The 14,335-nt window shown below is 35.6% G+C and overlaps 1 protein-coding gene across 3 annotated transcripts in view; it reads right to left on the bottom strand.

Moving 5' to 3' along the window:
- The window catches only part of strn (striatin, calmodulin binding protein), a 178,616-nt gene that overhangs the window by 37,624 nt on the left and 126,657 nt on the right, over positions 1-14,335 (bottom strand). For 2 of the 3 annotated variants that reach the window (XM_028821086.2, XM_051919381.1), the window contains exons 7-9: positions 6,316-6,478; positions 4,647-4,757; positions 3,824-3,967 (exon numbers count right to left, since the gene is read on the bottom strand). In XM_028821086.2, the coding sequence (XP_028676919.1) occupies positions 3,824-3,967; positions 4,647-4,757; positions 6,316-6,478 (418 nt within the window). The remainder of the gene's footprint in view (positions 1-3,823; positions 3,968-4,646; positions 4,758-6,315; positions 6,479-14,335) is intronic. The other variant, XM_051919382.1, reaches the window with a different exon arrangement.

Raw genomic sequence — 14,335 nt, 5'->3', positions numbered from 1 at the left:
CATGTAATTATTTCATAGTAGCCATTTTATTTATTTAATTTTGGCACAAATGGTATGTCATGGTTTTAAGAGGCCTAAAAAAGAAATTGTACTCTTTATTCAAAGGTTGTTTTTAAAATAATTACACAATTAACAAACATTTTTAGTCAATTAGAATCATGGACAAATCTTCCTCTTTTTAGAGGCTGTCTTGTCTGCAGCCCCAAATTAGAACACTCACATTACAGATTTTTATTTTTTTTGTTCAGAACTAATATAGCACAAAGAAAAATGCAATAAATATTCAATACCTAACCATTTTCAACCATAATACAGTGGAATACTATATAACAAATGCAAATTCATTCATAGCCATTAAGAAAAATAGCCTTACTCATCTGAAGCAAAATTTCTTGCAGCTAGGATAAACTTTGCATCATACTCCAGCCCTAGTATATTAATTCCTTACCCCAAACTACTTAAAATAATTTTCCATAAAGAATAGTTCACAACACACACACGCTTTGCATATACACATATATTAAACACACTCAAACATAAATTAGGGTAAATAATTATTGTCAGCCTTGATAAAGATGAACTAAAAACACATAAAATAAAAAAACACTCATAACAAGCTATATTCATTGTCCTAAAAAGTAGTTTTGGAACTTTTGATCAACTTCAAAATCAACTTTTGCAACAGGATTATCTTTTTTAAAAACTTGTCAACACTACTGAACTTATTTTTTAAGAAAAATCAAACAAATTTATAATTATTGTAGTTACATTTTTTGATTTCTGATGTACATATTTTAATTTTTCTAATATTTTTTTATTTCTGCTGGTTTTCAGGTATTTCTACAATAAGGATATATACAGTGCATCCGGAAAGTATTCACAGCGCATCACTTTTTCCACATTTTGTTATGTTACAGCCTTATTCCAAAATGGATTAAAAAATCATTTTTCCATTTTGGAATAAGGCTGTAACATAACAAAATGTGGAAAAAGTGATGCGCTGTGAATACTTTCCGGATGCACTGTATACATTAACCATTCTTATATAAAAATATCTGCTGATAATGCGTTATGACACAAATAAGATTTAAAAGCAAACTAATTACATAAAGATTTGATAAATATGGAAATATATTAATAAACATTTATATAACTACTTAGATTAGTTGCATAAAATTAGTTTTCAGAGTAATCAATTTATTTACAAATAGTTGATAGAGGAATCATTCACAAATCTTACTGTTGCATTCCCCAGCTTTGCATGCATATATCTGTTGTAGCTGTTATAAAGGGTTTTACCACACAGAGGTTTTTTCCTTGATGCAGGTAGCTCATTTATCATCATTTTTTTATTTGTGATGGCTGTTCAATATTGTAATTTAAAAGCTGTTTGAAGGTAAGGATAAAATGTAAGCAGAATGTAGCAGCCCCTTATGTTCACATACTGTAAGTAAGTTTCCAGTGTTATGTAAAGTGTTTGAGCAAGCCAGAATGCTTAGGTGGAACGTGAGGTGCATCTTGTTATAATCCCAGAGTAGACTATAAAAAGGATTGAGGGACTGAGTCATAAAAGGACCAAATGCTGCATAAGTGGTTCAACTGAATTTGTATAGGCACCTCAAGAAAATGTGTGAGTCGGGGTTTGTCTGCATACGTAGCATATACAAAAAAGTTTTGATGTTTGTGTTTGACATTAAATAGACGTGACACATCTATGCTACGTTCTTCTGTAAGAGTTTTGTTAACTCAGGTCTAAATACAGATTTTACATTTAATTCAAAGCATTTGAACATTTCCTGTGCCTTTCTCTGTGTACCTGTGTTGCACCTCTACTTTCCATATAAAGAAGCCAGGAAATGCAGCTGACGCAATATTCAATCAAGTTAGAAGGAATTTCATCTCTGGAGAGTAAACCTGTTATTGTGCAAGCGCAACACACATACATACAGTGGTGTGAAAAACTATTTGCCCCCTTCCTGATTTCTTATTCTTTTGCATGTTTGTCACACAAAATGTTTCTGATCATCAAACACATTTAACCATTAGTTAAATATAACACAAGTAAACACAAAATGCAGTTTTTAAATGATGGTTTTTATTATTTAGGGAGAAAAAAAATCCAAACCTACATGGCCCTGTGTGAAAAAGTAATTGCCCCCTTGTTAAAAAATAACCTAACTGTGGTGTATCACACCTGAGTTCAATTTCCGTAGCCACCCCCAGGCCTGATTACTGCCACACCTGTTTCAATCAAGAAATCACTTAAATAGGAGCTGCCTGACACAGAGAAGTAGACCAAAAGCACCTCAAAAGCTAGACATCATGCCAAGATCCAAAGAAATTCAGGAACAAATGAGAACAGAAGTAATTGAGATCTATCAGTCTGGTAAAGGTTATAAAGCCATTTCTAAAGCTTTGGGACTCCAGCGAACCACAGTGAGAGCCATTATCCACAAATGGCAAAAACATGGAACAGTGGTGAACCTTCCCAGGAGTGGCCGGCCGACCAAAATTACCCCAAGAGCGCAGAGACGACTCATCCGAGAGGTCACAAAAGACCCCAGGACAACGTCTAAAGAACTGCAGGCCTCTCTTGCCTCAATTAAGGTCAGTGTTCACGACTCCACCATAAGAAAGAGACTGGGCAAAAACGGCCTGCATGGCAGATGTCCAAGACGCAAACCACTGTTAAGCAAAAAGAACATTAGGGCTCGTCTCAATTTTGCTAAGAAACATCTCAATGATTGCCAAGACTTTTGGGAAAATACCTTGTGGACTGATGAGACAAAAGTTGAACTTTTTGGAAGGCAAATGTCCCGTTACATCTGGCGTAAAAGGAACACAGCATTTCAGAAAAAGAACATCATACCAACAGTAAAATATGGTGGTGGTAGTGTGATGGTCTGGGGTTGTTTTGCTGCTTCAGGACCTGGAAGGCTTGCTGTGATAGATGGAACCATGAATTCCACTGTCTACCAAAAAATCCTGAAGGAGAATGTCCGGCCATCTGTTCGTCAACTCAAGCTGAAGCGATCTTGGGTGCTGCAACAGGACAATGACCCAAAACACACCAGCAAATCCACCTCTGAATGGCTGAAGAAAAACAAAATGAAGACTTTGGAGTGGCCTAGTCAAAGTCCTGACCTGAATGCAATTGAGATGCTATGGCATGACCTTAAAAAGGCGGTTCATGCTAGAAAACCCTCAAATAAAGCTGAATTACAACAATTTTGCAAAGATGAGTGGGCCAAAATTCCTCCAGAGCGCTGTAAAAGACTCATTGCAAGTTATCGCAAACGCTTGATTGCAGTTATTGCTGCTAAGGGTGGCCCAACCAGTTATTAGGTTCAGGGGGAAATTACTTTTTCACACAGGGCCATGTAGGTTTGGATTTTTTTTTCTCCCTAAATAATAAAAACCACCATTTACAAACTGCATTTTGTGTTTACTTGTGTTATATTTGACTAATGGTTAAATGTGTTTGATGATCAGAAACATTTTGTGTGACAAACATGCAAAAGAATAAGAAATCAGGAAGGGGGCAAATAGTTTTTCACACCACTGTATATATTCTCTATATATTTTAACATAAGTTTTCAAAACAGAAGACAACACTTCTGTGAAACCCAATTGACAACACTGATTATATTTTTTCATTCTGGTAAAATAAAACTTTACTGAAGCTTATATTTTGGAATCCTATGATATTAAGACTTGTACGCAAATATTATGCTGGAGGTTTCAGTAGGAAAAACAAACAAATCTGCATGCTGCTAAGAGCTGTATTCTGATGCCATGTAATAGCAACTCAATAAAGAATTACTTTCATCTGTTCTTGTTGCTTCATGTTCATTAAGCCGTGTTATGGTAGGTCGAGAAGGAGGTGCCACAGGAGGCTGCATGGGAGGAAGTTCTTCCACGTCTCTTAGATTGGCAAGCATATCTTGAAGCTTTGACCTGTTTGGCCCTAAATAAGAAAAGGATACATGTTACCAGTGTAAAACACATGTAACGGGTAAACACTAATGAAAATATGGCCAAGCACATTAAAAAAAGAAAGACCAATATATCATGGATGGAGAGAAGTAATCAAAACAATTTCTTCGTATAAGTCAATCTCTTTGACATAAAAGGCTGTCAAATCAAGAGAAAGTTGAACAGTGGAGAAGGAATCTGATTAAAGGACAAAAAATCTAAATAGAAAAAACAAGAATATAATGAAGGCAGTCTACTTCAAGCTTTGCATGTATGGCACATGAACAATGGAAAAGATTTCAGCAACATGTATTGTTAAACATGGATATCATTAATACTGTATTGGTAGAATGACAGTTGCAAATAAAAAGAAAAATAAAGAGTGGTACATTCACAAGGTAACAGAAAAGGATATTTACATTTTAGAACATGTGCAAGATATCTGTAAGGTGACAGATAACAATGGAGGAAAGTGAAAAAATAAGAATGCAGAAAATCAAACTGAGGGATGCCAGTGTAGTAAAAGAAAGATACTAGATTAGACACAACAAAAGAGAGGAGTGTCAAGAAGAGGGGGTGTAGAAAGAGCAGCAAAAACACGGGAAGGAGGGAGATGATACTAGTGGTTTTTTTTTGGTTTTTTTTTTGCATTACCCTCCTTCCTGACTTACTCTTCACCCCCTTTTTCCCCTTGCGTTCCTTTTTGTATTGCTCCTTGAGCTTGGTTATTAAGCCCTGGTCCACGTCCCAGCCTTCTGGTATGGGACACTGTTCTTCCTTTTCTATACAGGGAAAAGAAATCAAAAAAAGGATGCTGTTCAGTATTTAGTCATCTCTCTTGTAATGAAAAGGACTCATGGCAGCTTATAAGGATACCTTCCTCAAAAGGAGTTCCAACCTCAGGAAGCTTGCCACTGGCAGTTATCGGGAAACAAAGCATATTCATATTTAAGCAGTATATTTTGAATGCCTGGAAATACATACATTTTCTTCAAATACTTCATCACAAAAGGAAAATGTTTTTAAGGAAATTTCAAATTTAGATCAGGAACAAAGCATTTTAAAAAATTACTAAATGTAAAATTAAAAGGCAGTAACAATTTAAACAGTCATAAAATTCCAAGTTTATTGAACTGTTTCCTTTTGCCTTGAAGGAAATTAAGAAAGACTGCATAGTTATATAATAATATAATTAAAATAGGGTTAAAAGCATAAAAACCACAATCTCTCCTGAAGCAAAAAACCTTGATATGTTATAATGAGCAGACAAAATACATTTACAATAAGACAAAGATTAAATTTGACAGTTATTATTATTATTCTTATAGTTATTTTATGAATAACTTGCACACACAAGATTTCAAAAGTTTGCATTTACTCAGAAATAGTCATATTAAAAACGCAACTAGCCAAGGCATTACCAATGTGGCATTTGGTTATTAATGTTTCATTAAACATACGTTTACACTCTTATCTACAAAGCTCCATTTTCAGGAACCATTACTCTGGTGCTCTCTTAGCTCAACCTTAATTATTCATGTTTAAATACTAAATGGATATGAGAGAAACTCTTGTAATTATTTAAACAAAGCTGAAACCTAATATTCTGTTCAATAAAGGAAGTAAATTATCTTTCCTCAAGTGGCACGGGTACTGACATTTCTAAAGTTCAACTCTGGGTTCAGCAACGGGCAAAATGAAACAGCTTTCTCAAGTAATATTTCAGTCTATTGTTGTTTTGCAAAATTAAAGATACTGTATGTGACATACTGCCAAGAAACTTAGAATTTCATACAAAGGTGTCTGCTACTATTTTGTGAGAAGAGGGAAAACTGGATCTAGCAAGAACAGAAAAATGAGTGGAAGGCCAAGATGAACAATTGACAAACAGATAAGTACACCAGGGTCTGTAGTTTGAGAAACAGATACTTTAAATAAACAGTCAGCTGAGGACCTGTAAACAGTGCATTTCAAATACTACTGTTATCTGCAACAGTGTAAAGACGGCTCTGAGATGCTGGCTTTAGAAGCAGAGTTTCAAAGAAAAAAGCTATGTCTGAAACGGCAAATAAAAAGAAAATTTTAAAATGGGCAAAAATTTGGAATAAGCCAGAAATCTATTGTACAATGTCCGTGTTCTTCTGCCCACTTTAACTTTTCTTTTTAATTGTTGTAGATGACACTGGAATAAGGTATGTACTATTTAAGGAAGCATTTAACTGGTCATCAACAAAGCAGTCCAGCTAAATCATTTGAAGCTATGCTGGATATTATAGGTAATGCAGTCAGAGAAATCATCAGAATACCAGAGCTTGTTGACATCACATCTTCATAACTTACCCCATTCTGTTCCATCTCCAGCACTTCTTGATTCTGCCAATCCATCTCCATCATCTGTTGCCAAGAAGTCAAATTCTTTGAGAGCCTCTTCCGTGTCAGGGTCATCACTAACTTCAGACATTGATGAAGTGGAAGATGATGATGGCACTTTCTTTCTCACAATCTAAAATAGCAAAAATGAGTAGATGTGTTTAGTAGAAGAGCTCAAAAACTGTTTAGTGCGCATCACCAAGGGCAAACTGTTAAAATAAGTAAATAAACACCTTAATAAAGTACCTACTAAGAAGGGAATCAAAGAAAATTAAATTAGAATTTGCAAAGAGACTAGCCCAAGTCCATAACTATGACTGTCCATATCTATCAATTTGCTGCCAATGTGGACTCATCAATCAGTACAATACTCAGTACAATAGCTGCATATTATGTTATCTTTTGGTTGTATAGTATACTAGCAAAATACCCGCGCTTCGCAGCGGAGAAGTAGTGTGTTAAAGAGGTTATGAAAAAGAAAAGGAAACATTTTAAAAATAACGTAACATGATTGTCAATGTAATTGTGTTGTCATTGTTATGAGTGTTGCTGTCTTTTATATATATAATATACACACACACACACACATATATATACATAAATATTTACATATCTACATATATACACATCTACATATATATACACATATATATACATATCTACATATATATCTAGACATATATACATAGATAGATTGATGACGCGATACGTGACTCCGCCTCCTCCATTAGAGTATATGGACAAAAAACATGTTCCAGTTATGACCATTACGCGTAGAATTTCGAAATGAAACCTGCCTAACTTTTGTAAGTAAGCTGTAAGGAATGAGCCTGCCAAATTTCAGCCTTCCACCTACACGGGAAGTTCGAGAATTAGTGATGAGTCAGTCAGTCAGTGAGGGCTTTGCCTTTTATTAATATGTATAGATACTATACATATTTCCTTTATTGCCATTTTAGGAATTTATTTATTAATTACACAGACAGAGTTTAAGGCTCAGTCTGATCCTATAACTTTCCCTTCATTTATATATTTACAAGTTTATGGCACTGGTATGTATTTTTGTCTATTGTCACTGTGTGACAGGTTTCTCAAAATACTTATTGTACAATATCTTGCACATTCTCTATTTGGTGTTCATGATGTTTTGTTTTCTGAGAAATGCTCTATAAAATTTACAACAAACAAGTGGAATATTACAGTATAAGGTCACTTCAACTCAGTATTTTTGATCTTAGTTTATTAGTTCCAGATCCTCTTACCTCTGTTAAGGAGAATAGTGTAAAATATGAGACACATTTCATTTGTATGGGATTGGCAGTAATGAAAAAGTGAGAACCTGGATCATAATGCAACTTAATAAAATTATTTATTAAGAAGATTTAGTAATTAAATAAACACAAGGTGGTTCACAAAGTGTTCAAGAACACAATATAAACAGATTAATACCCCTGTTTCACCCTAATTTTTGCAACCTAATATTTTAACACTTCTATCAAAACAGACCTCTAACTGATGCTAACTCAATTATGCTGAACTCGTTCATGGCTCTCTTTTATAAAATCACCTTCTAAAACAATAAACATAAATGTAATACAGAAGTTTTTTTTATTATTTCATTTTTTCATTGACTGTAATTATGATCTAATAGATGTATGGATGCAAATGAATGCAAAAATATTTTAATACTTTCCCAGTATTTGCTTTTATATTAATGGCAAAAGAGACCTTTTAACAACAGCATAATTTACTCAGTGTTCTATCTTTAGGGAAATCAAGAACAGTACTGCTGGATACAGCAATAGAAATAATAATTAACATTCCACCTTCCTCCCCTGCTATGTTTACACATCTAATAATTACATTGTCATTAACTAGAAGATGATGTACTGAACTAACTGAATAATCAGTGCAACCACTTTCATTATACATCTTCACAAGGGAATAAACTGAGCATCAAGCATTTATAGAAGAAGACATGGAAACTGGTAAAGACCTCACTTTACCTATGGACATCTTAAAGTCTATTAAAGGCTAATGTCACAAAATCAAATGTTTCCATCAGGGCAAAAAGCAGCATGAGTAACAACATAAGCTTCTCAATGATAAAGACATGGATAGCATTTCCAGAATTTACAGTACCAACTTCTCTCAATAAGAGAAACTCTAGCTGATCTATGGCAATGTGGGGAATAGGATCTTTTAATCAGAAATTCAGATAATGAATGAAAATCAGCCATTGACAAGACATGGTCTTCATATTTGCAGAAAGCATGGTGTAATTCTGTTATATATCACAAAATCAATCTCAAGCAACATTACCAAAAACATTTCTATAATGAAGCAGCATTATGAATGATGTTATCCAGAAACTTTCTCACTTAGACATATGGTTTGGGAATCCCTTACAAATCATAGTGGGAAAAATCGTTGCTTGCATGTCAAGACAATTTTGTATTTCACTTCGGACTCTCTGATAGTATTATTCAGAGAATTGTTAGGATGGAAAGAACTTTGTCTTGAACAATCCATTGTGAGATCTTACAATATACTCTTCACTAACGGTATTATTTGACTCAGTTGGAAGAATCATATTCTACAATCCATTTCTAAGAGAGAAAGTAATACCTTATTTTACTTAAAATTAGAAATGATTACATTTTTTATGGAACAAACAGTTTAGAATGTGGCAAGAACTCTTTAATGTTGTATTAATGAAATAGGCATCTGTTAATGTGATTTCTCAAAATATATGAGGAATTAACTTTTTTTTTTTTTTTTTGCTCACATAGATATACAAATTGGGTAGAGGAGGGGTGATGACTAATATGATTTGAACTGTTTGCAAGAGAACATAAATGTAAAGAAATAACATTGACTGAATTCTTAACTAACCCTATATGTCTAATTCATTGAGATATGTTTAATAAAATTAATAATGTATTATCCTAAACAGATAGAATAAGGATCCTTTTCATTCTGCTCACTTATTCCTTGAAGACAGTCTGTATCATTGTCTTGGGGTTTATGTCAAATCCTTTGTGAATGCCAAGTGTTTCGTCTGGGTTCAAACTTTTAATAGCACACTCCTGATCAAGGTAAATGTATGCAGTTGAGATTAGCTTTCCATTGATGAAGGTAGCTTTGGCACACTTGTCAATCCCAAATTACATTCTGATATTACCTGAAAACTGCAGGAGCTATACAAATTCAAATTCTCAATAAAAAGGTGGTGAGTAATTATATGATTTCCAGTCAGCAGCAGCACTTACTGTGTTTCTTCTTACCTCTTCTTCTGTTACTTCACTCCATAACATTTCTTTGCTCAAATGATTTCTGTTTCCATTTGTAGTGTGGTTATCCATTTTACTGGGTGAAAACGAGCCAGTTTAGAATGTGTTGTGGAAAACAACCATTATGATGTCATGGATGTTTAAGTCTTGCCTAAAATCAATTGTCTGTTATACCAGTCTGGGATACTTATAGTCATATGAAAAAGTTTGGGAACCCCTCTTAATTCTTTGGATTTTTGTTTATCATTGGCTGAGCTTTCAAAGTAGCAACTTCCTTTTAACATATGACATGCCTTATTGAAACAGTAATATTTCAGCAGTGACATTAAGTTTATTGGATTAACAGAAAATATCCAATATGCATCATAAAATTAGGCAGGTGCATAAATTTGAGCACCCCAACAGAGATACAGTTAGGTCCATAAATATTTGGACAGAGACAACTTTTTTCTAATTTTGGTTCTGTACATTACCACAGTGAATTTTAAATGAAACAACTCAGGTGCAGTTGAAGTGCAGACTTTCAGCTTTAATTCAGTGGGATGAACAAAATGATTGCATAAAAATGTGAGGCAACTAAAGCATTTTTTAAACACAATCCCTTCATTTTAGGGGCTCAAAAGTAATTGGACAATTGACTCAATAGCTATTTCATGGGCAGGTGTGGGCAAGTCTGTCGCTATGTCATTATCAATTAAACAGATAAAAGGCCTGGAGTTGATTTGAGCTGTGGTGCTTGCATGTGGAAGATTTTGCTGTGAACAGACAACATGCGATCAAAGGAGCTCTCCATGCAGGTGAAAGAAGCCATCTTTAAGCTGCGAAAACAGAAAAAACCCATCCGAGAAATTGCTGTAATATTACGAGTGGCAAAATCTACAGTTTGGTACATCCTGAGAAAGGAAGCAAGCACTGGTAAACTCAGCAACGCAAAAAGACCTGGACGTCCATGAAAGACAACAGTGGTAGATGATCGCACAATCATTTCCATGGTGAAGAGAAACCCCTTCCCAACAGCCAACCAAGTGAACAACACTCTCCAGGGGGTAGGCATATCGATATCCAAGTCTACCATAAAGAGAAGACTGCATGAAAGTAAATACAGAGGGTGCACTGCAAGGTGCAAGCCACTCATAAGCCTCAAGAATAGAAAGGCTAGATTGGACTTTGCTAAAGAACATCTAAAAAAGCCAGCACAGTTCTGGAAAAACATTCTTTGGACAGATGAAACCAAGATCAACCTCTACAAGAATGATGGCAAGAAAAAAGTATGGAGAAGGCGTGGAACAGCTCATTATCCAAAACATACCACATCACCTGTAAAACACGGTGGAGGCAGTGTGATGGCTTGGGCGTGCATGGCTGCCAGTGGCACTGGGACACTAGTGTTTATTGATGATGTGACACAGGACAGAAGCAGCCAAATGAATTCTGAGGTGTTCAGAGACATATTGTCTGCTCAAATCCTGCTAAATGCAGTCAAATTGATTGGGCGGCGTTTCATGATACGGATGAACAATGAGCCAAAACATACAGCCAAAGCAACCCAGGAGTTTGTTAAAGCAAAGAAGTGGAAAATTTTTGAATGGCCAAGTCAGTCACCTGATCTTAACCCAATTGAGCATGCATTTCACTTGTTGAAGACTAAACTTCAGACAGAAAGGCCCACAAACAAACAGCAACTAAAAGCCACTGCAGTAAAGGCCTGGCAGAGCATTAAAAAGCAGGAAACCCAGCATCTGGTGATGTCCATGCGTTCAAGACTTCAGGCTGTCATTGCCAGCAAAGGGTTTTCAACCAAGTATTAGAAATGAAAATTCTATTTCCAGTTATTTAATTTGTCCAATTACTTTTGAGCCCCTGAAATGAAGGGAATATGTTAAAAGAATACTTTAGTTGCCTCACATTTTTATGCAATCATTTTGCTCACGCCACTGAATTAAAGCTGAAAGTCGGCACTTCAACTGCATCCGAGTTCATTGTGGTAATGTACAGAACCAAAATTAGAAAAAAGTTGTCTCTGTCCAAATATTTATGGACCTAAATGTATTACATCAATACTTAGTTGAGCCTCCTTTTGCAAATATAACAGCCTCTAGACGCCTCCTATAGCCTATGATGAGTGTCTGGATTCTGGAAGGAGTTATTTTTGACCATTTGTCCATACAAAATCTCTCCAGTTCAGTTAAATTTGATGGCTGCCGAGCATGGACAGCCTGCTTCAAATCATCCCATAGATTTTCGATGATATTCAAGTCAGGGGACTGTGACGGCCATTCCAGAACATTGTACTTCTCCCTCTGCATGAATGCCTTTGTAGATTTCGATCTGTGTTTTGGGTCATTGTCTTGTTGGAATATCCAACCCCTGCATAACTTCAACTTTGTGACCGATGCTTGAACATTATCCTGAAGAATGTGTTGCTATTGGGTTGAATTCATCTGACCCTCGACTTTAACAAGGGCCCCAGTTCCTGAACTAGCCTCACAGCCCCAGAGAATGATGGAACCTCCACCAAATTTGACAGTAGGTAGCAGGTGTTTTTCTTGGAATGCGGTGTTGTTCTTCTGCAATGCAAAGTGCTTTTTGTTATGACCAAATAATTCCATTTTTGTCTCATCAGTCCAAAGCACTTTGTTCCAAAATGAATCTGGCTTCTCTAAATGAGCATTTGCATACAACAAGAGACTCTGTTTGTGGCGTGATTACAGAAAAGGCTTTTTTCTCACCACCCTGCCATACAGATGTTCTTTGTGCAAATTGCGCTGAATTGTAGAACGATGTACAGATACACCATCTGCAATAAGATGCTCTTGCAGGTCTTTGGAGGTGATCTGTGGGTTTTCTGTAACCATTCTCACAACCCTGCGCATATGTTGCTACTGTATTTTTCTTGGCCTGCCAGACCTGGGTTTAACAGCAACTGTGCCTGTGGCCTTCCACTTCCTGATTATATTCCTTACAGTTGAAACTGACAGTTTAAACCTCTGAGATAGTTGTTGGTAGCCTTCCCCTAAACCATGATACTGAAAAACCTTTGTTTTCAGATCTTTTGAGAGCTGCTTTGAAGATCCCATGCTGTCACTCTTCAGAAGAGAGTCAAAGGGAAGCACAACTTGCAATTGACCACCTTAAATACCTTTTCTCATGACTGGACACACCTGTCTATGAAGTTCAAGGCTTAACAAGCTAATCCAACCAATTTGGTGTTGCAAGTAATCAGTATTGAGCAGTTACATTCATTCAAATCAGCAAAATTACAAGGGTACCCAAATTTTTGCACAGCCAGTTTTTCACATTTGATTTAATTTCATACAACTAAATACTGCTTCACTAAAAATCTTTGTTTGGAAAACACCCCAGTACTCAGATGTTCCTAGGAAATGAAAGACTTACCACTGTTATCTTTTTTGTTGAAAGTAAATTATTATGCAGGCTAAGAGGGGTTCCCAAACTTTTTCATATGACTGTATTTGTCTCCCACCAACTAGGGGATTCACGTAAACTGGTGTACATTTGTCCTTGTAATATAACGTTGTAGTAATTAGTTGGTTTCATGGTTTCTCTGTTTTAATCCTCACAGAATAGAAATGCAGTGGTGAACTCTTTAGCATTTTGTTTTTTTGGACATCACTTCAGTTGTTTCATTCAGCTAAAGAGTACACTTAAATAAATCTGTTGTGAACGTCAGGTGTTTGTGGGTTAGCAAATGTTTCAGTATATGAGACCTTGACGAGCACGATAGACATTCTGTCCCCTTCAGCAAAGCAGACCTGGTTTGTTTAAATTGAGATACTTTGGATAACTCTCCTTGGGTTTCTCTTAGGTGCTTTGAAAGAAGAACTGTTCTGATACAGTATAAAATTAAAACATATATTTCAGATATCCCACACACTACTATAGCAGCACATTCCCAAGGATGTAGCAGAGCAATGAGCTCCTCCATAACACCTCCTTGAGTTTCCAGCTTGACATGCAGTGTTATGTAAATCAAGTTACCTCAATGTTCTTTGATATGTCCTTCTGGCATTGCTTTTGTTTGCAAAATTATGCACTTTATTTCCTAAACTAGAATGTAATGGCAAGTGATAAGGGCATTTGATTCAATAGTAAAAATACTGTACTTGAATCTGTGATCAGGTCTAATGAAGTTCAAAGCTAAGTAGCATCATCTTAGATATTGTTCATTGTGAATAAACTCACACTTGACAAACTTTAAAACTCTGCTCTCTAGACAAAGGTAATAGAAGCACATCCTTTGCAATCATGTTTGTTATGAGCGCTGCTGCTTACTCACATTATTTGACATCAGATCTAACCATTGATTGTCGATCAATGGAAGGACAAGGAGCATGTGCTAGGTTTTTCACAGTTAAATGACTTTCCATGGTTGAAGTTGACTTGTGTAATTCCAACTTTACCTTATAAAGTTTGCACTGTACTCATTTTTATTCGTTTTCAATGAAGTTCTACTGACAAATCTTTGACAGCCACAACGGTCTTTCCATTTTTCCTCTATTGGACTAATCTATCAGACACAGACTAACTACACTGTCCATTGGTGGACCTTACACTTCTAAGACAAGAGAACACATTGAAAAGAAACAAAGCAAATTAGACTTTTTAAAGTAAAATAAATAAAATGCTGATTTACTGCTTTTTTTTGGCCTTTCGAAAAATATGACTCCTCCCCAGTT

Source organism: Erpetoichthys calabaricus, chromosome 15 (assembly GCF_900747795.2).
Source record: "Erpetoichthys calabaricus chromosome 15, fErpCal1.3, whole genome shotgun sequence".
Lineage (NCBI taxonomy): Eukaryota > Metazoa > Chordata > Cladistia > Polypteriformes > Polypteridae > Erpetoichthys > Erpetoichthys calabaricus.
The sequence above is the reverse complement of the archived record's forward strand: the minus strand, read 5'-3'. Positions and strand labels throughout refer to the sequence as shown.